The sequence below is a fragment of the Mobula birostris genome, chromosome 2, assembly GCF_030028105.1.
Source record: "Mobula birostris isolate sMobBir1 chromosome 2, sMobBir1.hap1, whole genome shotgun sequence".
Classification (NCBI taxonomy): domain Eukaryota; kingdom Metazoa; phylum Chordata; class Chondrichthyes; order Myliobatiformes; family Myliobatidae; genus Mobula; species Mobula birostris.
Window position 1 is genome coordinate 31,254,215 of NC_092371.1, and position 25,958 is coordinate 31,280,172.

Sequence of the window (25,958 nt, forward strand, 5' to 3'; positions counted from 1 at the left end):
ATACGGGTTCGATTTCAACATTTATTTAAGTAGGTAGATAAGAGGAGTGTGGGGGAATATAGCCTGGGTGCTTGTAGATCGGATTGGATAGTCATTCAGCATGGACTAGATGGGCAGAAGGGCCTTTTCTGTGCTGTAGTGTTCTATGACTAATCTGAGTTGCTGCTCACCTATCTGTCATGGAGTAACTTTATTTTGTATCACCTGCTTGGAAAGCAGGGTCCAATATCTCGTGCAGCTGGAGGGCACTCATCTGGGGAAATTTAGATGAGTATCTAATCGATGATGAGCAGCACAGCAACAAAATTCCTTATTACTTAAATCTGGATCAAGGATCAATGATCAACTTTATTCGCCATACCATTTACATGGGTGAGGAATTTGCTGTGGTGTTGGTCAGGGTGTGACATGCAATAGAAAACAACAATCAACAATTATAAAGAGAAATAGTTATATAAAATATAAGGTTAGAGGGTCAAGTATGGATATAGATAAAATGTGCACAAATACACAAATACCAACATGTGTTTACAAAGTAAACAGCATCAGAAACAGTAGCTTAAAGTATCTAATGCTTGATCAGATTAATTGCCTAGGAGAAGAATATGTATTAATTTTCTCAACCATTGTTTAAGCTGTTTCCTCCTGAAAGGGTTTGGATTCTTTAGATCAGAAACTGCTGAATCCTCAGATTGAAAAGCTATCAAACAGCGGAGTATTAATTATTGGGCACCTCAGTAGCATAGTTGTTAACATGGTGCCATTACAGCTTGGAGCGTTGGAGTTCAGAGTTCAACCGGGTGTCCTTTGTACGTCTGTTCTATGTTTGGGTTTACTCCGGGTGCACCGGTTTCCACCCACAATCCAAAGGTATACCCGTTAGTAGGTCATTAGTCATTGTCAATTATCTGGTGATTAGGCTAGGAGGTTGCTGGTGGAGTGGCTTGAAAGGTCAGAAGGGTGTATTCCATACTGTATCCTGTAAATAAATAAATAAATAACCTTTTCACAGCTTTTGTCTGACCTGTAGCTGATTCTTATCTATAAGTCCACATCACAAACACCATGCTATGCAAGTGCATCTTAAACACAAGAGATTCTGCAGATCCAGGGCAACACTGGAGAAACTCCATGGATGCCGCCTGACCTGCTGTGTTCCTCCAGCATTTTGCGTGTTGGAATATAAGTGCAGTTTTTTTATTTATCAAGAAAAGGTTAGCTTTATTTGTCGCATGTACATAAAAATGCATCATTTTGCCTCAATGACCAAGGATTGTGCCAAGGGCAGCTTGGAAGAGTCGCCAAGCTTCCAGTGTCAACATAGCAAGCCCACATTCACTAACCCTGACCGTAAGTCTTTGGAATGTGGGAGAAAACCGAAGCACCCAAAGGAATCCATGCAGTCAAGGGAGAACATACAAACTTCTTACAGGCAGCAGCAGGAATTGAACCTCGAATGGTGATGTAAGACGATTGCTACCATGCATCCCACAAAAATTAGATAAGATTAAGATTAATTTTGGTTTGCCAGCAATTAATTTTTTCTTTAATATCTGTTCACTCTTTTGTTCCCTTTATTAATCTAGCATCTATTATAGGTTCATAGATGATATTCACAAGTTGAATTTGGTCCTATGAGACAGACACAGTAACCCCAACTGTGCAATAGTGTCTACTAATCCAACCATCCAGCCTGTATAACGGATTATTATATGATGTACTCCCTAAAGTGATTGAATCATTGCTGAAGCAGAAGGGAAATCTTTAACATGAAAATAGCTGTATCAACCATTGACAGAACCAGGTCATTTGAAGCCTCCCTTACTAGGTCCATCTGTTTGTTCATCTGAAGCTTCGGCAATGGTAGAAGGTGAAGGAGGCTATCAAGCTGAGATCCACCTGTCCCTTCACCCAAATGCACACGTCATTCTGAGCACAAACCAATTATAAAGCTCAAAGGTGGCAGTACTTGGGGTTCATGCGTGTTATACATCTAGCTATAATATTGAATTCTCCTCAGCCACTTGCAAATCTTCATTAGGTTTACTATTCAACTGTGTTGATCAAGCCTGCTCTGCCGTGGCTGATTTATTGTCCCTCCATTCTTCTGCTTCTCCCCATACCTTTTGACACCCAGACTAATCTAGAATCTCCACTTTAAACATACTCAATGTCTTGGCCTCCACAGATATCATATCTGTAGCAATGAATTCCATAGATTCACCATCCTCTGGCTAAAGAAATTCCACATCTCTGTTCTAAAGGGATGTCCTTGTAATCTGAGGCTGTGCTATCTGGTCCTAGATTCTGCCACTATAGGAAACATCCTCTCCATGTCCACTTTATTTTGACCTTTCAATATTCAATAGTTTTCAATGCTTATTGTTTCCATAGCTTCTGATTTGTTACATTTTTAACTTCAAGCATGTTTCAATAAAATTGGAGATACAAGCATCTTCAGATTCTGGGATCTGAGGCAAAATGAGCTGCTGGAGGAAACCAGCCCATCAGGCAGCATCTGTGGAAGCATTGAAACTTGGCTGTAACTCTACACAACTTGCAAATCTGGGGTCTATATCAAGGAGGTAAAACAATGTAGCATTCATGAGAAGGTTGCAGCAAGCATAATGTAATGTCTTATAGAATGCAACAATTTTACAATGTTCGGATCCATTACCACATTTATTCATGTCATTTTCTTCCCTACCAATGCAGCAATGATGCAAAATAAACATTGAACAACTATTCGGTTCTATTGGCAATTAAAGAATTGTGCTCGTGAGACAGAGGTTGGCATGCTTTTTTTTTGATTTGGTTAGAAGACTGTTGTTAGGCAAAACATAAACCAATGATAAACCAGCTAATTTTCAACATATTCGCATACATGGCTATACCCTTTAATCAGAAGAAAAAATAACATTTCCATTGCAAATAAAAGCTCAGCTTGGATAGAATACAGAATACGGCGATTGTTCAACAAAATTTTGCATTTGTATATTTCCTTTAATTTAACAGGGCAGTGATGTGCATCTATAGGAACCTGACACAGTAAGTGAACATTATTACTGTGACCACCCCCCCTGATCCCCCCCTCCCCCCCGCCGTACAAATCAGCCTTTGAATAGGCTGCTAGATCAGTATACAATCTATGAAGATGGTAAAAAACAACTACAGATGCTGGAAATCTGAAGAACAGAGACTGCTGGAAATACTCAGCTGGTCAGGCAGCGTCCGTGTAAAGGGAAACATTTTTTTGACATCCTGATTTAGTTACTTCGTTTATTGAGATCTGAATTTTCTCACAGGTTTTGATGTAAATAAACCAAGCAACTTCAGCAGGAAACTACTTTTAAAGAATGTCAAACTCATTATAATGGCATTATATTTCAGCTGACATTATTTTGTGAAGTATTCAAATATTTTCAGGAGACAGGCACCAGCTTCTCACATATACCACCAAACAAATCTGTAGGTTAGTAAGTAGTAGTGCTTTATGCTGAAATATATGAAACAGTTAAAACATTACAGCAATTAATTTAAAAATTGTGAATAATGAAATGAAACTAGTGGTCAGCTTTTAATTGACATAAATGAGAGTCAGTTTGAATTGTAGATCTTTTGAACAGTGAGGATTGAAAATGTAAGAGATTCCGAAGATGCCGGAAATCTTGAGCAACACACATAAAATGCTGGAGAGACTCAGCAGTCCTCAGTCCAGATGAAGGTTCTTAGCCCAAAATGTCGACTGTTTATTCCCCTCCATTGATGCTGCCTGTCCTGTGGAGTTCCTCCAGCATTTTGTGTGCATGGCTGAGAACTGAAATAATTGACATATTGCAAGAATGATGCTGACATACATTTCTTCCCCCGGCACAGAGCAGGGTTTCCTCATCAAAGGTATGAGTCATACTGTTTTGGCTTACTAAGCCACAGGCTTCTGATGTCAGTAGCTTGGTGTGTATATATATAACCGATTCACCAGGCTGGAGGAACAGAAGCATCCAAAGAGCCAGGAACTCCAGCTGATCGTCCTCCTGCTCTCAAAATGATGCTGACAGAGGTGGTGTTGGCCTTTGCTCTGCTTGCACACTCTTCCTTCTGTGCACCGACAACTCCCCTGCACTTTACATTTCCTGGGGAGCAAACGATGATGGATATTGACATGGCAATGGTAAGATAAAAAGCAATTTGTGTTTCTATCGTTGGGTGAAACTTTGGTTGTACTTTGTTAAGGTAAAATGTTTAAATACTGGAAGTTCTGCAACAGACTGTGGGTTCATATTCCATTTAACTTAATCAGTTATACTAATCAGACTGGCTGAGATTCATAGGAAGCAAGCACAGATGAAGGGAAATGAGACAGTTCGTGGCTGCAATTGCTGCTTGTGGATTTTTAAAATGTTAGATGTGCCGCGAGGTTCCTTAAGATTGTCATAGCCGGGAGTGGTAGTGGAGATAAGCGCCCACTACTTATAAAATGCTCCCAATGTTGCAAATAGCCTTTGACAACCAAGTCTAGCTCCTGACCTTCACGTGTGGCTTGGCTACTAAGCCCGGCGGAACCGTTTTTACTGATAGGGGAAGGGGCAAAGGTGGGTTACTGTTGCCTTAAGGCCAGTCACTTTGGGCTGTGTCGTTCCTTTTGGATTCATCAGTTGCATGGAGAAGGGAAGCCTGCTGCATGGCAACAGCTTGCTCTCGACACTGTACTGCTCTGGCTTGCATATCACCATGGCCAACCCAGCCAATGTGCTGTGCACTGTGCAAACGTCAATTCTACCTGGCATGTCAAAAGGCAGTGGATTGGCAAAAGGAGGGTGAGATATTGTTCCAAATGGAACGAGAACATTAAGAACTTGTATGGGAAATCCGACAAGAAAATTTCATGCTCAACAAGCATAGTAATGAAAAAATTATGTAAGTAAATAAATAACACTGAGAATATGAGTTGTGGAGTCATTGAAAATGAGTCTATAGTTGTGGAGTCAGTTGGTGTTGAGGTGAGAAGTCATCCTGGTTCAGGAACCTGTTGGTTGCAGGGTAATAATAGTTTGTGAACCTGGAGTTATGAGACCTAAGGCTCCGGTACATCGTGGTTCAGGAACCTGTTGGTTGCAGGGTAATAATAGTTGGTGAACCTGGAGTTATGAGACCTAAGGCTCTGCTACGTCCTGCCCGATGGCTACAGTAAGAAGAGAGCATGGTGGGGCTACCTTGATGATGGGCGCTGCTTTTTTGTGGCAGCACTAGTTGCAAGTGTGCTCGATGGTGGTGAGGGCTCTGTAGTATCCTGCAGCTGGTCAGCCCAAAAGCCCTTGGAGTTGATTCATATCCCTGGCTTCAGCTGCGTAACAATTTTAGGACATTCAATTGGCAGCTGTTTCAGCTTCTGACTGTTTTCAATTTGGAAAGGTTTGATTTTGGTTATGATCACGATTGGAGTTATTGTTTACCCCCACAGTCTTGAAAGTTACTGACAGATATACTTTTAATCAAACTGCTGGTACGAATAAGGAGCTTGTAGAAAGGAAGGGGAATGCTGAAAGAAACATAAATCAATCTAGAGAATCATAAGGAATGTGTTATATTTGGATGCAGTTATTGGCTATGTTTGTTAAAGCAACAAAAATCCAATTATTCAAATATGGTTTCCCAACATAGGATTGCATAAACCCCAGGAATTATAATGTGCATGGGCTTGCCAGGACATTTTTTTTAAAGCAGTAAACACTGGCAAGTATTAATTTGTACTCTCAAGCCTCAATTTCCAAGAAGGTATTTCTGTTGATCATAATAAGTTCATTAAAGTGTGTAAGATACAATAATTTGGAAAGGTTTCTCTGGATAGAATTTACCACTGCAAGGCAAAACTATGAATTACTTATACTTTTTTCAAGACTTCAGTAGTTGGAGTTAAATGTAAGAAAGTTTTATCCTGCATAATTGCATTAAACAGCAGAAATAAAATTATTCAACAGATCAGGCAACAACTATGGAGAAAGAAATTATTTTTTTTCGGATGGAAGAAAATGTTTTGGCATAAATGTATCATTTCAAAAAATGTCATTCTCCGTTTTCATTTCAGATTTGCAAATCTCTGCAGGAGTTTCTTTTCAATAAGTTACAGTTTTTTATTGTTGCAAGTGCTGAGTTATTTTGAAAATTCAAACTGAAAATAAATCAAAATAAATATTTCAATAGGTCAATAGGTTTCAAAAGGTCAGAGAAATGTATACAATGTACATCCTGAAATTCTATTTCTTCGCAAACATCAACGAAAACAGAGCAGTGCCCCAAAGAATAAATGACAGTTAAACGTTAGAACCCCGAAGCCCCCCATCTCCCCCCTCCCACGCACAAGCAGCAGCAAGAGCAATGACCCCCCCAGCAAAAAAGTATTGGCACCCCCCACTGAGCACTCAAGCACGTAACAAAGCTTCAATAAAGACACAGACTTGCAGTACCCCAAAGACTACTCGTTCACCCAGTATTCGACATTCCATAGGCTCTCTCTCTCTCTAATAAGGGAAAAAGATGTGTCCCCGTTTCACAGCGAGAGGGAAGACATAACAAACAACTCGCTGATTTATGATGTTAAGAGTCCATTGCGTCGCTTTTTTCAAGCTCCGCACCCAGAGAGTCGGCCCTAAAATGGTTCAGATCTCTAGACACACAGCCAGCAGCTAGCCCGCTGCTCCCGACGTTCCGAGTTCTCCCGCAATGCCTCAGTCAAGGGCACTGGCCTAGAATCAGCCTGCTTCCAGAGCCACAAAAATCTGGCACCCTGATGGCACGTTAGTATTTGTACCTTGATTAATTTTTTTTAAAAAATTCTTGTAATCTAACTATGGAGCATAACTTATCATAGTTGCATTCATTACTTTATTTTTCATGTCAATGTTTAGATTCAAGAGAGGATATTTTCCTAGCTGTTTGAATGGCTTCATCTCTAATTCTGTAGAACAATACAGCACGAGTACAGGCTCTTCTGCCCAGCCAGTTGTGGCTCTTCCTGCACCTGCCCTCAGGTTTCAATGCTAACGTGTTTCAGATGCATTTAGGCACAGTGCACAGGACAGTGACAGCAGCAAAAAGCTTTGAGCACGGAAGTTTTGTTCCAAACTGTAGCTGAGATGTCATGTCAGATGTATAAGAATGTAGGTTGTGTAAGTGCCTTGTGTAAGCAGCAGGGTTTTCACACTCATGGATCCAGCACGGCCAGCTGAAACACTGAGGCTAACCTTCCTGGATTAGCAATGGCTAGCTTTTGTCTTGTGCCAGCTCCCACAAGTCTCAACATGGTATAGAAGGAGATTGTGTGCGGGCTCTTCCAGTAGCTGTGTTCAATGTTATCTAATTTGAAATAGATTGTATCTGGAGTGTACACATGCGCGTCTACAGATACGCATTTATGCATGTGTGTCATTGTGAGTCTGTGTGCATGTTTGCGTGTGTGTGTGTGTGTATGCACATATACACAAATATAAAGCAAGATATATATTGCAGTACTGCCAAGTGCTTTTCAAGTGCTGTTACCCTGGAAAACCCATCAAGCATGTGGTCTGGAAATGAACAGATAAGTCGACTTGAAGCAGGGTCTCAGCCCGAAACATCGACTGTTTATTCATTTCCACAGGTGCTTCCTGACCTGCTGAGTGCTTCCAGCATTTTGTGTGTGTTGCTTTGGATTTCCAGATCTGCAGACTTTCTTGTGTTTAAAACGTACTCTCTGAATCTTGTCCACAGAACTACCTGCAGAGATTTGGCTATGTGAATTTAAAAGGGAAGAGCAATTCCTTGATTAGCCTAAAGTCTGCCATCACAACTATGCAAAAGAAATTAAATTTGCCCGAAACAGGAGTATTTGATACGGAAACGCTCAATGCCATGAAACGGCCACGCTGTGGAGTCCCTGATGTCCTTAGTTACAAGACATTCGATGATGAAAAGTGGGATCACACTAATTTAACCTACAGGTGAGTACATGAAGAAAATGGCTTAGATTCAAGAAAAATTGAGGAGAGGCATAAAGGTGTTCCATTTTCAGTGGAAAACCGTGAAAGCTGTCAACGTGTAGCAGAGGAAAAGTTCAAAGTCCAAAGTTTGTATATCCTATAAAACCTTAGGATTCATCTTCTTGCATGCACTCACAAAACAAAGAAACACAGTAGAATTCACTGAAAACACAAGACTGCTACATATGCAATTTGCAAAAGAGGACAAAATGGGCAAAAAGTAAACAAGACCACTTGGAAGATGGACTGCAGAGCCCCCAAAAGCGAGTCCACAGCTGAGGAGACTGCTCAGCACTGAGGTGAGTGAAGCCCGTCGAGAAGCTCAATGGCTGCTGGGCAACAACTGCTCCCGAACCTGGCGGCATGAAATCCAAGACTCCTGCATCTCCCGCCCGACAGCAGTTGTGAGGAGAGGGGGAGACCGGTCAAGCGCAGGGAGATGGCGCTGAACACCTGTCTGTTTTCTGCTTTCATCCTCAACGCTTCAGTCAGCATGTACAAACATAGTAATGGAGCCGACCATGGGTTCAGCTACCGCTATCAGGCCTTGATGCAGCGTCCACCCCTAGCGATGGCTGCCCCCGCCGTAGCTGCACTCTCAAAACTCTAGCCAATTTCTACAAAGTAATCCATCAGCATTAAACTCGGCTCCTGATTTGAGTCACTTCTTGAGTGCCCAACTGAACAAAATCAAAGTCACACGTGCAAGTCAAATTTATTGCCATATCAACGTTCAAAGTAAAATATATAATCAGAGTGTCATCACATACAACCCTGAGATTCTTTTTCACAAGTACGTATATGACCAACATCACAGGCATATAGCATCTTATAAGCAGCATTCACAAGAAAAATACTGTAAATGTAAATTATTCTCAATTTTTAAAGGAAAGAAGACAATTAGAACAAAAAGGACCATTTTAGTGCAAAGTAATCATGACATTCATAGTATTGCTCACTGTAGTGATATGGGTTGTGCTGGATGGTTCAAGCACCCAGTTGTTGAAGGTCAATAGGTGTTCTTGAACCTGGAGATGTGGGACTCCCAGACTTCTCTACCTCCAGTACCTTTAAATTAAGCAATTAACAGTCAAAATATTGAGTAAAGTGTACGTTATTAATTGTTCAGCAAGTCAGCAGAAAGATGAAGAGCCTTACAAGGGAGATAAGATCTAGTGGATTGTGACAGCTATAACAGATATGCGATGGGTACACAAGGAAAGTCTACCAGCTACAGTTTAAAAAGCCACCACCATTTAGCCTGGGCTGTACCGACCACAGTGTTATTGCTGAATTGTCTTAATTATAGCATGTCACTTACATTTAACACTTCAACCTGTACCAACAGGAATTCCATCTCAAAGCAAAATTACTGAGCAGAACTAATAGTGTTTTGGTGACGTAACAGGAAAAGATCAACATCTTCCATGACATTGAAAAGAAGTGGCCTGAAATCTGGAATAACACACACACACACACACACACACACACACACACACACACACACACACACAAACACACACACACACACACACACACTCACACACACACACACACACACTCACAAACACACACACACACACACACACACACACACACACACACACACACACACATACACACACCATGCTGAAGGAACTCAGCAGGTCAGGCGGCATCTGTGGAGAGATAAAAAAACAGTCAATGTTTCAAACCAAGACCCTTCATCAGATCCTGTTACTTGTAGTTTGCGTGTTAGACAGCCATGACTGATTTTTCCCTTGTCTTTTCTTTGTCCTCTCAGCTCCCTCATTCATTTTCTGCTCTTGTAACATTTACTTTCCTCAATCAGTAATGGTGATCAATACCTCCACCCACTAACTCCACCACTACTTTATTATTTCCTGTCAGTCACCTTATATATTGCTTTGAGTTACTTTATGGACATACAATCAATCTACATATATAAGCTATCATATGTATTTATATTTATTGTGTTTTTTTTATTATTGTCATGTTCTTTTTCTTTTGTGTTACTTCAGATCCAGTGTAACAATTATTTTGTTCTCCATACACTTATGTACAGGAAATGACATCAAACAATCTTGAATTTAATAAAATGGCCATAAGCAGCAAGTTTTGTGCTTCATTCTTGGCTTGCAAACACGGTGTTTATTCCTCTCCATAGATGCTGCCTGGCCTGCTGAGTTCCTGAAGCATTTTGTGTGTGTTATTCTGGATATGCAGCATCCGCAGAATCTCTAATGTACCTGAAGTCTGTAATATTGTTGTAATGATTTTATTTTCCCTAAACAGAATAGTATTCTATACACCTGACCTGGATCCAGCAGTTGTTGACGATGCAATCGCCCGTGCTTTTAAACTATGGAGTGATATCACTCCATTGACTTTCACTAGAATTTATAGTGGAGAAGCAGACATCATGATTTCATTCGGCAGAAAATGTAAGTAGTCAGGCTCCATGGTTCTCAAAAATTCCACCAGCTTTCTCTTCTCTATTTAGTCAATTTGTACAGCACTTTTTTTTAATAAACAAACTAAATTGTGAGTTTTCTACTTCAGACTAACTACAAAAGGTGCATTTTACTGGAGACAAGCTGAAAACATTTGACAGCTTCTCATAAATGAATTCTTAAACTTAGCTGGGCTAACCTAAGTGATCAGCAGAATCAGAATCGAATCAGAGTCAAGTTTATTATCACTGACGCACATAATGAAATTTATTGTTTTGTGACAGCAGTACAGTGCAAGACATAAAATAATACTACAATTTACAAAAGATAAATAGATAGATAAATGGAGTGAAACAGTAACATATCAGCAAGTACAACATTATTCCAGCTTGGCACATCAGAGTTCAGTGTTCATTTCTGGGGCTGTCTGTAAGGAGTTTGAACATCCTCCTCGTGAACACATGGGTTTTCTCCAGTTTCCTTGCACATTCCAAAGATGTACCGATTGGTAGGTTAATTGATCATTGTAAATTGTCCTTGGGTTAAATAGGTGGGTTGCTGCGTGGGGCACATGGTTGGGTAGGACTGTATCTATTATAAATAAAAGAGATCAATTAATTAGACAAAGAAATAAATAAACAGACAGGGCAAAAGAGGAATAGCAAGATAGTTCATGGGTTCATGGGCCACTGAAATCTGATGGTGATAAGTACTACAGTTATCCGTGATAACGGAGAACAAAATGGTCCACTGCTAATTCCATGTTGATTCAAAATTTAGGATGAAGGAGGATTTAGTTTAGTTCTAAGATCTTATCCCAGCTCAGCCTTTCACCAGCATTCACTAGCTGGGTTCTTATATTGTCTTTGCATGCCTATTATAAGGATTTGTAGATTTCTAGATCCCTTCTTCTAGACCTATATTGTTAATAAATTTCCACTATATTTTCTGAAGGGCATGGAGACCCATACCCGTTTGATGGAAAAGATGGTTTATTGGCACATGCCTACCCACCTGGTAAGGATATATATGGCGATCTGCATGGTGATGCCCATTTTGATGATGATGAGCTCTGGACCTTGGGAAAAGGAGCAGGTAACTAATCTTAAACACAATGACCCTTTCACTGTTTTGCCAAAGATTTATGATAATTACCATAAGACCATAAGATATAGGAACAGAATTAGGCCATCTGGCTCACCATTTCGTCATGGCTGATCCAATTTTTCTCTCAGACCCAATCTCCTGCCTTGTCCCCATATTCCTTCATGCCCTGACCAATCAAGAATCGATCAACCTCTGCCTTAAATATAAATAAAGACATGGACCCACAGATGCCCATGGTAGAGAATTCCAAAGATTCACCACTCTCTGGTTAAATTCTTCCCCATCTCTGTTCGAAAAGGATGCTCTTCTATTCTGAGGCTCTAGTCTTACACTCTCCCAACATCTTCTCCACATCCACTCTATCAAGGCCTTTAACCATTTGATAAGTTAAAATGAGGCCACCCTTATTCTTCTGAATTCCAGTGAATACAAGCCTGGAGCCATCAAACACTCTTCATACGACAAGCCATTCAATCCTGGAATTATTCAGAAGACCGATCGGTAGAATACTTAAAAACGTAAGAGCAGGAGTTGCCCCAGTTCCCATAGCTCATCTATATCCCTTATCTGTTAAAAATTTCTGATTTCTTCGATACTCTAATGATCTGGCCTCCATAACTCTCGGGGGTAGGGAATTCCAAAGACTCGCCATCATCTGTATGAAGAAATCCTCATGTGATGACCTCCAAATGCTGTAACCTCTCAGCCAAGTTTCTCCCACTAGTGAAAACATCTCAACATCTGCCTCGTCAAACTTCCTAAGCAGCAGGTCCTGTGTCCTTCAACTTTGTATCCCCTAGAAATAACTATGTACCTCACTGGGAGCACTTCCAATGCTAACGCCTCCCTTAACTTCTGGCAGCGGTTAAAACTCATTTCGGAAATGCCAATGGGGATTTCTGCCGCTTCCCATTCACGTTTGATGGTAAAACATACAAGGCCTGCACTACAGAAGGAAGATCGGACGGGTATCTCTGGTGCGCCACAACCCCAGACTACGACAGAGACCAGAAGTATGGATTCTGCCCACAAGGATGTAAGTTGTTAACCTAACACTCCATGTTAATGCCAACAGTCTTACTGTGGCTCTTCTCTATTTTCAGTCCAGTGGCTGACAATCTACAACTCCACAACTCATGTCTTCAACATTATCTATCTATTTATCTATCGATTTTTAATTATTTAATTATTTATCCTTTTTTTTTATGTCTTCTTTTGAACTTTGATTGTCCATCTGTGTGTGTAGCTTTCATTGATTCAAATGTATTTCTTTGTATCTACTAAAACAACCTGCAAAAAAAATCTCAGTATTTGGTAACATATAAGTACTTTGATAATAAATTTCCTTGAACTTTGAATCTAATATGACGTGAAGCAGTTTGAACTGGTATCATCCTAGAGTTCTGCTTCTGCATTGTTAATCATCATGGGTGAACTGTTGCAAATATTACAAAAGATTATAACATATAGTGATTTGATTGTGTAGATTTAACCTCATAATAACCAATCTCTATTACATGCAATCATATCAATAATATCTAAATTAACTTGAATGATCCATCACAGAGAATATAAACACTTATGACTTTCAGGTTCTATGGAGTTGATGACATCCCTGAGTCCCTTTTTTAATACCCAGTGACTTTGAACACATATTATATGTCAGATAAACTGTAACATAGTTGAGTGTGCCTTGAACAGCTTTAGGATCACAGAAATGATAAGATGAACCAAAGAACTGTCAGTGATTACCACCGTAGGGTATGTGCTGTAGTACCCACAGGGTGGGATATAGAATGTGAAGATATGATCGAACTTGGTTTTTATCATCACTTAGCCAACCAACAAATGGCCAATAAATGGTCGGTAAATGCTGGCTGTTGGATTAGAGTGTAGAATTTTTACTTTCCTTGTAATTTAACTTTCCCATGCTTGCTTGTATTTTTATATAATCACATATACATGTCATTGTTTAATGAATTTTCCAGTAATTATGGAGGAATTGCTTTCATATTTCTCTGGAAACATCTTAGCCTTCAGTAGCAGGTGTCAAACCACTTGGATCTGGCTACCGTATAGGTTAATTGTTATCACTGGAGCTTGTGTATCTCCAGACTCAGTATAACTGCTTTTTCCTTTGATTTTTCTTTGATTTCTTGGTTCTCTCTTGTTTTTGCTTTTCATTCTTGTAACATTTAATTAAATGGCTGTAAGAAACAAGTTTAATGCCTCATTCTTGATTTCTGAAGAACATTTGGATGACAAAAGTATCAGGATCCAACACTATCAAATGTGCTATAGGTTTCAGAAGTGACCAGGATAGACTTGAAATCCATGACCATCTCAAAACTTGGATCATTATTTAATCAGTTGAAGTAACATCACCCTTACATCAAGAAGCTTCTAGTACTATTTCAGCTGAGAGTTCCATAAAGCCTCTTGACTAACAACTAATTTAACTGTCTTATTTCCCATTCATTTTTTTTAAATTTAGTGCTCTACACCTTTGGTGGGAATAGTTACAGTGCACCTTGTGTGTTCCCCTTTGTATTCAATGGCGAGAGTTACGATCAGTGCACGTCGGATGGTCGTAGTGATGGCCTCAAATGGTGCTCAACCACCAGCAACTATGAGGTGGATAGAAAGTATGGCTTCTGTCCGAATCCAGGTAATTCTTCATACTTAGAAAAAAGCACCTTAGCAATTGCATCATGATTTGCCAAACGTTGGATGTTAAGAAGCATGCATGACCATTTTTATTTAGCAAATACTTATTCTGGAGACTAGACCCCACCCACCCTGGGTATATACTCTTCTCCCCTTTCCCACCAAGCAGAAGATACAAAAGCGTGAAAGTATGTACCACCAGGCTCAAGGACTACCTTCTAATAGTCTGTTATAAGACTATTGAATGGTCCCCTGGTACAGTACGGTGAGCTCGTAACCTTGAAATCTACCCCAATATGACCTTGCACCTGATCATCTGCCTTCACTGCACTTTACCTGTAACAGTTACACTTAATTCTACATTCTGCTATTGTTCTGCCCGTACGCATGGACGGTATGCAAGTCAAGTTTTTCACTGTAACTTGGTACACATGACACAAATAAACCAATTTAACCAATCTTACTAATTTTCATCAGGGATTTATTGGTGATGCAAGTCAGATTGATGAGAAGTCGGACTCTTGACGTCAAAATATATCTCATTATGATCTGAATCATTATTGTTTCCTCTCTCTTCATTATTTTCCTGAATATAAATACATATGGCTATAGTCTTTTGAGTAAAGAATTGGGTTCTCTAGCCAGATTTTAAATTCATGCTTCAATCATTTCACACATGCTCTACTGGCTTGGCAGACCTTAAAACCTTAGTTTCGATTGATCTCTTGATACCTCTCTTTGCTCTGATCTCACCTCACCGCCTGTCACATTTTTTCTTGCAGCTGACGCTGTGGTGGGTGGAAATTCTGATGGCGATAGGTGTGTATTTCCATTCAAATTTTTTGGCAAAACGTACAGTGAGTGCACCACGGACGGCCGATCAGATGGGAAGCTCTGGTGTGCAACCACCAGCAACTTCAATGAAGACAAAAAGTGGGGCTTCTGCCCAAATGCTGGCAAGTATCAATTCAACTCTCCTCTGTTGCCCACTTTCTGATACTACTCTTTAAAGCTAATGAAATATGAGCCGTGTGAACTATGCCTTACAACAAACTGTTGAAGCCACATGGAGACTGAAGAGACTGCAGATGCTGGAACCCAGGGCAACACACAACCTGTTGGAGAAACTCAGTGAGTCAAGCAGCACCTGCTGGGGGAACAGAAAAGAATTTTCAATGTTTCACGTCAAAACCTGATGCAGGGTTTTAGCTCAAAATATCGACAATTCCTTTCCAATTCCCCCCATCATCCAACAACAGATGCTGTTCAACCGACTAAGCTCAGATTCAGATTCATTTATCACAAGTACTTCAAAACATACGGTGAAATGCATCATTTGCATTAACAGCAAACACACGCGAGGATGGGCTGGGGCGACCCACAAGTGTTGCTGTACATTCCAGCTACACGCCCCGCTAAAAGATTCTTTGTTGCAGTTAAAATTACTTGACTTAAATTTGGACAATGTTGAACTTTCCACTGAAAATAGCATTTTGAACTCTGGGGCGATGCATTAGTGTTGGACCAGGACAGGGAACTAATGTGAAAGATAACTAAAATTGGACAACTACAATAGAGTTATCCTTTTTAAAAGGAACCCTGATGTAGGGTCTCAAGCCAAATGTTAACCATCCCTTTGCCTCCACAGATGCTGCTCGTCCCACTGGGTTCCTCTGACAGTCTGTCTGAGACCCTTGTGTTATTCTTTTGAAAATGTTCATGTCCACTCACCTGAGTAATGTGAGGTTTCTTGAGGCAGCAGAAGTCAAAATGTGAAGCAAGAAATTTAAGAATAAGTAATTATCTCTTTCTCTCTCACACACAGTCACTTTCTCTCTTTCTTGCTCGCTCTCTATTTCTCTCCCTCTTTCCCTCTCTTTCTCTCTCCTTCTTTCCTTCTCTCTCTCCCTTATTTTCTTGCCCTCTTTCTCTCACTTGCTCTTTGTTTCCCTCTCTGTTCCTCTCTCTCTCTCTCTCTCCCTCAACAACCAAATGACCCAAACACTAACCTCAGCCACCACCTACTCTCACACCAGAATATGTGTATCCTGGATTGGCCTCTGCAGCCACCCGAGGACCCACCAATAAGCAAACCCCTTAGGAGAAGATCATACTCCACTCGAGTGATCGCACTACCGCTATTCTGTCAGATATTGAGTCCAAGTGTATACCTGTGAGAAAAAGAGATGTCTTCAAATCTCTTCCATACTTTCCTGAGTTGTGTAAATTTGAAGTTAAATGCTGTTTAATTTCAACTGTAAACTTATGCAATATCCCAAAATATTATGCTTTGTAGCTTATTGTCCAATAAGGTATTCAGAGACAAAATTTTAAAAAGGTGTTGGTTTCAAGTCTCAGTGTCAGCCAAGTTAGTTGAAGCTGCAATGGACTTCATTTGCCTTGCTATAGGAAGCAGGGAAATTACTCTGTGTTTAGTTTCCAACTGCTGAAAAGAGAGCACAGGATCATCAGTTTTACAATCTCTGACAAAATTAAGTGTTCTGCTTTTGATGCTTTGTCACCCGTTGTATTCTGTTTTCTCGTGTTCTGTGTTGTTCCTCTGAGTGTGGTGATATATAAATCAGAATTGGAATTGGAAATGTGTGTTTGAGCTAAGTATTCTAAATTGATCATTTGGATGAAATACTCAAAACATGGTCAAATCCTTTGAGTCATGAGCCTAATGTTGATTATTTTCACTTTGACCAGCAAGGTGGTCTGTTTTGGGCTTTTTTTTTGTTGGGGGAGGATGCTGTCTGGAAGACAGGGGTGGTACAGGCTGAAGAATGACAAGTAATGAATAAACAACTAAAATCTATCTGCTTGTTTTTGTGTAAGATACAGCCCCACAAATGACAAGTAACAAATAAGCAGCTGAAATCTATTTGCCTGTTTTTGTCTAGGATACAGCCTGTTTTTGGTGGCAGCTCATGAGTTTGGGCATTCTCTCGGATTGGATCATTCATCTGTCAAAGATGCCCTGATGTACCCGATGTACAAGTACATAGAGAACTTCGAATTGTCAAGGGATGATGTTGCGGGAATACAGCATCTATATGGTATGGTCAATTCTATAGAGGAAATAAACAAAAGCACAATGTCTTTTATCTGAATATTAAGGCAGGTACATTGGACACTTTTGCATTCTTCTGTTGTGATCACAGGAGCTAAAGAAGATTCTACACCCACCTCTACAATGGCACCAGGTGCAACAACAGAAGAACCAAGTGCAACAACAGAAGAACCAAGTCCAACAACAGTCACACCAGTTTCAACAGATGTGCCCCCCACGACTACTGCTGAGCCCTCCACAGACATCTGTAGTATTGACATATATGATGCCATTGCAAGTATAAAGGATACACTCCATTTCTTCAAGAACGGGTAGGCAATCATTACCTTGATCCATTGATTACTTAAGTCTGAGAAAGCAGAAAGCAAAATCACTTTCAGCTGGGGAAACAGAAGGGAATATAAAAGTGATTCTTGGCTTTATAAATATAAAAGGAAACCAAGGTATTCAGGCTGTGGGGTAACAGTAGTGCATTGATTACACTGTTTCAATTACTGAATTAGGATCCAGAGGACCAGGAAGTAAACAAACTGGTGTCCTAGTACAATCACAACAACTTGGAACTGAATGCCCTGAAAACTGTGGAGATGTATGTTGACTTCAAGAGAAATGCGTCCTCTCTCCACCCACTCATAATCAACAACTCTACAGTCAGCATGATTTCAACACTCAGCTTCCTGAGCATCATTATTTCATAAGACCTCAGGTGGGAGAACCATATCTCCGTCAGTAACAAAAAAGCTTGGCAGAAGCTGTACTGCTTGTGTCAGATGGTAAAATTCCATCTTCCCCAGAACATAATGGTGCAATTCTACACTGTCATCATAGACAGCATCCTCACATAAACCATTATTGTCTGGTTTGGTGCAGCACCCTCTCACAATATACAGAAACTACAGCTAACTTTCAGGACAGCAGAAAAGGTCATTGGCTGCAGTCTGCCATCACTGCAGGACTTGTACATGTTTGGGACAAAGAAGCATCAGGTAAAATCATTGCAGACACTACCCATCCAGCAACTGCCTTTTCCAAAAGCTCTTTCTGGAATGCACTGTATGAATATTAAAACAAAAACATCATGCCATCTTAAAAGATTTTTCCCTCTGGTAGTTAATCTGATCAACCATTCCAATTTTTTCCCCCAAGCCCTTCTGTTCCCTCAGTCACTGCACTGCACTGTAAATACATTAACACACATTTTATAATGCTGTTACATTGTAAACACATGCTGGTATTTATGTATTTACAGTATGCACATTTATTTGGGATCCATTCTTTAACTTCTAACTTATTTTTATATAATTATTATTTATAATTGTTGAATCTTGCAATTTGTTGCTTGCCGTACAACACTCCACAGCAAATTCCTAATACTTGTAAATGTAAATGGTGAATAAAGTTATTCTCGATCCTAGTGGCTTTGACCATTGATCCAGGGAATTGGGTTTAAATTTCACCTCAAGAGATATTCAAGGTTGCTTAATGACATTTGCAGTACACAAGTGTGAAGGAGAACAAAATACTTGTTGTTCCATATTGAATGCTGCACAAAAAGATAAAGAACACACAAATGTAAAAAACACAATAAATATCGATATATTAGATAGATTATTTACTGTACACAGATTAAGTGTATGTCAATAAAGTGATGCTAGACACAAGAGTGTCTGTACAAAAGGTGACTCTGACAGGAAATGATACAATAGTATTGGTGAGATGTGGGTTAGTAGGTGGAAGTATTGATCAGCCTTACTGCTTGGGGTAAGTAACTGTTTTTGAGTGTGGTGGTCCCGATGGGAGTGGGTCAAACATTCCATGAGCAGGGTGAGTGGGATCCCTAATGATGTTACTGGGCTTTTTCCAGCACCTTTCTGTATATATGTCCTTGATGGCAGATAGGCTTGTACTGGTTATGCATTTGACAGTTTAGACTACCTGTTGCAGAGCCTTCCTGCCCACCAGAGAGCAGTTTCCGTACCATGCAGTGATACAGCCTACTGGGATGCTCTCTACTGCACATCTATACAATGATATTGAGTATAGATGTGAATAGAGCAGCTATCTTCATTCTCCTCAGAAAGTATAGGGGCTGTTGAACTTTCCTGATCATGTAGGATTGTGTAGGGAATTCAAAATCGTCATTATTAAATCTGGAATTTACAGTAAAAGGCTGATCTCAGTAATGAAGATTATGAAATTACACAAGCATTATCAAAATATGTTTCGTACTGCCCTTAAGGGAAAAAAAGTCTGCTAAACTACTCCAGACTTATCCGGTACTGCAGGTAACTCTTTACTGCCCTCTCCTGTCTGGGATGGAGAAGTGCCATTCTTGCTGGTCATATTTATGGTGCATTGAATAAATATCAGGATCTTATTTTTCATTTATTTTAGGTATGTCTGGAAACTTGCAGCAAAAAAGAAACTTATCAAAGGACCAATTCCAATTGCAAAGTTGTGGCCAAAAGCTCCTTCCAAAATTGATGCTGCTTTCGAAGATCCATACAGCCAGGAAGTTTATATTTTCTCAGGTTTGCCTGAACTATTGTTAAACAACTGTATTATAAAATAGTTGGGCCACACTAATGGTAAATTAAAATAATGGAGGCAATATATACTCAGTGGCCACTTTATTAGGTACACCTGCTTATTAACACAAATATCTAATCAACTAAACATGTGCAGTGACTCAATGCATAAAAGTAAGCAGACATGGTCTAGACATTCAGGTTTTGTTCAGACCAAGCATCAGAATAGGGAAGAAATCAGGTCTAAGTGACTTTGACCACGGAATAATTGTTGTGCCAGATGGGAATTTTCCACTCCTGTACCTAATAAAGAGGCTGCTGATTGTACATTAAAAGCTTCAGAAAAGTTACCTTCTGTTAGAAAAATACTTTTTAAATATTAGTTTAACCTGTGGAATGGATCTGTTTTGTTCCTCATAAATCAGTGTGAATATTGATCTGGAAACAGGGAATCATTGACAACTATTGATCAGGAAATATTCTAAAAGGCAGACATCCTCTGAGTAAGACAGAAATAGCAACAAGATACTTTCTTATTGTCAGACAATATATCCCAAACAATTACGCTTAAATTTAGATTCACCACTCCTTACTTTGAGCATAAGTTGTTTTCTTCATAGCTGGGAATAAAAGGCTTGGTTAGTCATGGCAAAACTTTTTAAGTGTAACACTGAACTCATTCATTCAACTCAATGATCACCATTTTAAATTTAAAGAGAATTCACTTGAAAATATACATGCCTATATTTTGTTGTTGATTTTCTACCAAATAAATACTTAGTTCATCACAACACTTTGCATTGTGAGATTTAACTTGGATTAAGCTCTCTTTTTACTTATTGTACAGGGAGAATGTACTGGGTATTTTCTGACAGCCGGCTGCTCCACGGATATCCTAAAGATATCAGCAAACTGGGCATTGATGAGCAAGTGGACCAGATAGTCGGTGGCCTCATGATAAATCGAAGGAATGTGCAGCTGATCGGTGGGCAGAAGATTTGGAGGTGAGAATTATGTGTAGAAGCTTAAAAACTGAGAAATTCTTTCAGAGTAATGTTCTTACATGCTATGGGAGTAAATTTCAACAAAAACCTAACTACTCTATGTGACTGGATATTTCCTTACACACTTCCCCAATTTTAACACAAGTTCTCAGTATGTCTGATGTGAATACACCCTGACTATCCGAACAGTTCTTGATTAGTAAGGGCATCACATGTTGTGGGGAGAAGACAGGACAATGGGGTTGAGAGGGATGTTAAATCAACCATGATGGAATGATAGAGCAGACTCGAAGGGCCAAATGGCCTAATTCTGCAAAACCCTTGTATCCATGCAAGACTCACTCTGGCCATTCACAATGCAGCAGCTCTTAACCATAATGGTGAAATTTACATCAGCACAAAGGGGGCCCCAGACATTTGATGCCTCAGGAGTAAATTTCCTTTAAGTAGCTATCTTGGCATGTACGGTATCATTGGACTAGAATGTAGAGTTATTATTTTTCTTGTATAACTTTCTTATACTCGTTTGCATTTTTATATAATCAGCCTTTTTACATGTAATGGTACAGTGAGTTTTCCAGTGGTTCCAATTGCCTCTGTAATTTTCTGGTAACTTCTTGGTTTCTGTGGCATGTGCACATTGCTTGAATCTGGCTATTTCATTGGTTAAATGTTATCAATGGAATTTCTATCGGAGTTTTGGTGATCAGTAGTTTGGTATAGGAAGATCACACTACTTTTAGTCTTTACCATCCCTCTTTTTCCTTTGTGTCTCACCATGCCTCTTCTCCTTTCCTCACCTTTACTCTTGTAGCACTTAATAAAGTTACAGTAAGCAACAAGTTTATGCCTCAGTCTTGACTTCTGAAGAACGTTTAGGTAACCAATGCATTGGGATCCAACATATTCTTCCCTCAACCCCTCAACGTACCTGTCCTTCTCCCAGCCAAACCTCCAATTGCATGTCAGGTGGGCCAACCCCTGAACTCAACATTCAGGTATGTCCAACACCTCCCGCAAACCTAGTGAGAGCTTTACAAAAACTGACAGGAGCTGTAGGACAGCATATCATGAACACTTTATTCCATCCATCACCACAACAGGCACTCCAGGTGCTCACCCTAGCTACTGTAAGGGCAGCTCCCAGCCTAGGACGTCGGGAATGTGGGACTATGTGTCTTGACTTGGAAATACATTGACAGTATTGTATCATGTCGGGGTCTAAATCCTTATATATTCTATCCAACAATACTGAGGGAGAATCTTCACCAGAGGATTGGAGAATTCCAAGATGGCAATTCACTCCAACCAATTAAGGGTGGGCAATAAATTTCATCCATCCTAGATTCTGAAAATATATTTAAAACATATAATATACAATTTCCTCTGTCTGTAATATTTGCCACTTTCCTCAGATTAGACCATGAATGTTTGCAGTGAAGCTAACATTGGTCATGGTAATCTTGGAAGCAACTTTTGTGTTGCAGGGAGGATTCACAGTTGTACACTATGGTCATGAGTGCTTTCAGTAGCACATATGGAGAATAAGCAATTTAAACTAATACAAGTATTTCTGGATTTGTTTCTTAAGTAAAATTTTAATCAGTTAAGTGTCCTTCTCAATGGAAGAGTTACATCTACATTGAATTTGACTCTGTGTTTTATTTCTAATATCCAGGTTCAACATGGAGACACAAAGAGTGGACAGGATCCGACAAATTTATGATGATTTCCTTCATGTGCCTGTTGATTCCAATATTGTATTCATGCACCGAAGTAAGTTTATCAGAAAGATCACAGTTTCAAATATCAAACCACAATGCCAACATTGTTTCATAAAACAGAAGATACATTCAATGGCCACTTTAATAGATACATCCTTTACCTAATAAACTGGCTACTAAATATATGTTTGTGGTCTTTTGCTGCTGTAGCCCATCCACTTCAAGGTTCAAAATGTACATTCAGAGATGCTCTTCTGCACACCACTGTTGTAGTGTGGTTATCTGAGTTACTGTCAGCTTCCTGTCAGTTTGAACCAATCTGGCCATTCTCCTCTAATCTCTCTCTTAACAAGGCATTTTCACCCACTGAACTGCCGCTCATTGGATTTTTGTTTTGTTTTTCACACCATTCTCTATAAATTCTAGAGACTGTTGTGTGTGAAAGCCTCAGAAAATATCTCCCACCTAGCAAAGACAATTATTCCAAGGACAATATCATTTAGATCACATTTCTTCCCCATTCTGATGTTTGGTCTGAACAACAACTGAACCTCTTGACCATGTCTACATTCTTTTATGCATTGAGTTGCTGCCACGTGATTGGCTGAGTAGATACTTGTATTAATGAGCATGTGTACAGGCGTAACTAATAGAGTGGCCACTGAGGGTATTTACAATACATAGAGGAAAATGGGGTGTGATAGATGGTGGTTAAATTACTACACTAGTAATTAAAGTCACTGAACATTATAATCTGTTCCCTTTCAGCGAACTTCTATTTCCTCCGTGATCAATTCTTCTGGAAAATGGACAGTTACTATCGTGTTACCTATGTGGGATATATTCATCATCAACTACTGAACTGCAAGCAACGTGCTTGAATTTTGAGACAAGAATTCCCTGGAGAGAGATTTCTTCTGTAACTTATTCTGTTTATACTTGTGCCTCACAGCAAAATCCTTGGTTTTTGTTTTGTTTCAATTTTACTGGGTTTTCGTAAGTAGAAGAAATTCATGCGACTACTTATAAGAAACGAGTAAAACTGAAATACCATTTGAAACAAAGGATGAAATCATCACTTAAATTAATTTACCCTATTTATTCAGGTTGAGTCAGCATGCTGGCTGGACAGCCTAAATATGTCTTTCTTTATGGAAAATGGGGAAAAGTGTATCCTTCTAATAACCATAATGAGTATATTTTACACAAAGGCAGATTGTTTTAGGTTAGTTATACTAATTTCAGTTTTTTTTTCTGCTGCGGAACAATTTAGATTCCCTCGGATGTTTGGCAGTGTGAACGTCCAGCCGTTGATCAATAGTACAATGCACAGGTTGCATTGCAGTTACAGACAAGTTCTTCGTGTTTAATTTACTAAACTAGGAACCAAAGTCACTGGACATTATAATCCATTCCCTTTCAGCGCACTTCAACTTCCTCCATTATCAGTACTTCTGAAAAATGGATAGTTTCTATTATTTACCCATGTGGTATTTATTAACCCTTTCCTACTGAACTGCAAAGCAAATGTTTAAACTTTGAGACAAACATTCCCTGGAGGAAAAGTTTTTTCTGTAATTTATAGTGTTTATATTCCTCTATTATATTTTTGCATCACAGCACAATGCTTATGTTTTCATTTAGTTTCAATTTTACTGGGTTGTCATTGAAGTGTCAGAAATTTCTGCAAATGCTTTATCAAGGGCAAAGGATGACAATATGAGTAAAGTTAAAATATCATTTGAAACAAAGGATTAAATCATCTGTAAAAGATAAATTAATTTACCCTGTTTATTCAGATTGAGTCAGTTTGCTGAATTGGCAACCTAAATCTAAGGCAGGTTTGTAGCTTTATGTCACAGAGATTAGATTTATTATTTGTCATCTATATCAAAACATCAAAACAAGCAGTGAAATGTGTCATTTTGTGTCCGAGGATGTGCTGGGGGCAGCCCATAAGGGTTACCATGCTTCCAGTGCCAGTGTAGCATGCCCCCAACCTACTCATCCTAAACTGTAGGTCTCCAGAATGTGGCAGGAAAGGGGAGTACCCTGAGGAAACCCACACAGTCACAGGGAGAACGTACAAACCCTTTACAGACGGCGTTGGGAACCCAACCCCAGTTGGTCATCGCTGGTTCTGAACGTGCTAACCACTACACTACTGTGCCACACAATTTAATTGTGAAGCAGACATAAACTTATAAAGACTCTGTGTAGGACAGAGTATAAAGAATGATACATGTGATTATTAGTGGAATATACTACTAGCACCTAGTATGTAATGCATCATGAATTCAAATATGCCTTCCTTTATAGATGGTGGGGAAAATTGATTCTGCTAACAACCATGATGAGTATGTTTTACACAAAGGCAGATTGTTGCATATTACTTAATCTTATTTTGTGTTCTCTTCTACTGGGGACCAGTTTTGAGAGATTTCCCTTGGATGATTGGCAATGTGAACGTCCAACTGTTGATCAATATTACAATGCACAGGGTGCATTGCAATTACAGACAAGCTCTTTTTGTACCTCAGTGGTGTTACTCATCATCAATCTGGTGATAATCTATTCCCATTAATGAGACCATCAAATAGCAGGTCATCTAATAAAGTGAGTCAGTATTATACAAAACTGAAATCTCCATCACAGAGAACATAGAACACCACAGCAAAGGATAGACCCTTCAGCCCAAGATGTTGTATCAACCTATATAAACCTACTCCATCATCAGTCTAACCCTTCCCTCCTCCCTCCTACAGTGTCCATAACACTCCAGTTTTCTTTTATCCATTTCTCTATCTAATAATCCTTTAAATAACCCCAATGTGTCAAGTTTACCATCATCCCTGGCCGTGCATTCCAAGCAACTATGCACTGTAGAAAAATAAACTACCTCTGACACCCCTCCTAAATATTCCTCCAATCTCATCTCGATCGTTTCAACGTCCATTTTCTTCAATCATGTTTCAGTCATTCTAACACCTTTTCAACAACATCTTCAGGCTCTTGGATTGTAAAATATGAAATTTTATTTGTATTGTTGACTCTCAGCTTAGCTCACAGGTGACAGAATGTGGACAGGGTAATCTGCCTCTGAACTCCTGCACAAATCCTGAGTCCAAGGACCTTCCAAAGCAACTTGCCGTTGTTGAAATTATCTAATTCAAATTCTCATGACTACAAAGAAGATTCATCTGTCATGCTGGTTATTTTATCTGTTGATTGAATTTGGATTTTTACTTTATTCAGAATTACCAGTATTTTAAAGAAAACTAATTTTTAATACTAGTTAATTTAAAGTTTGAACAATGTAACTGAAGTTAAATTATTCTAATGTTGAGTGCTTTTTTAAATAAATAAACAGCTTGTTGAACCTTGGAA

The 25,958-nt window shown here is 39.4% G+C and overlaps 1 protein-coding gene across 1 annotated transcript; it reads left to right on the forward strand.

The window, feature by feature from the left end:
• Window positions 1-3,976: 3,976 nt before the first annotated feature.
• LOC140185831 (matrix metalloproteinase-9-like) lies at window positions 3,977-25,958 on the forward strand. The gene is made up of 13 exons (XM_072239591.1): window positions 3,977-4,171; window positions 7,747-7,976; window positions 10,311-10,459; window positions 11,423-11,563; window positions 12,438-12,611; window positions 14,070-14,243; window positions 15,025-15,198; window positions 17,146-17,301; window positions 17,407-17,626; window positions 19,710-19,846; window positions 20,691-20,847; window positions 22,526-22,623; window positions 23,340-25,958. Exons 1-13 carry the CDS (start codon window positions 4,046-4,048, stop codon window positions 23,450-23,452), a joined length of 2,049 nt encoding a protein of 682 aa, XP_072095692.1. The 5' UTR covers window positions 3,977-4,045; the 3' UTR covers window positions 23,453-25,958.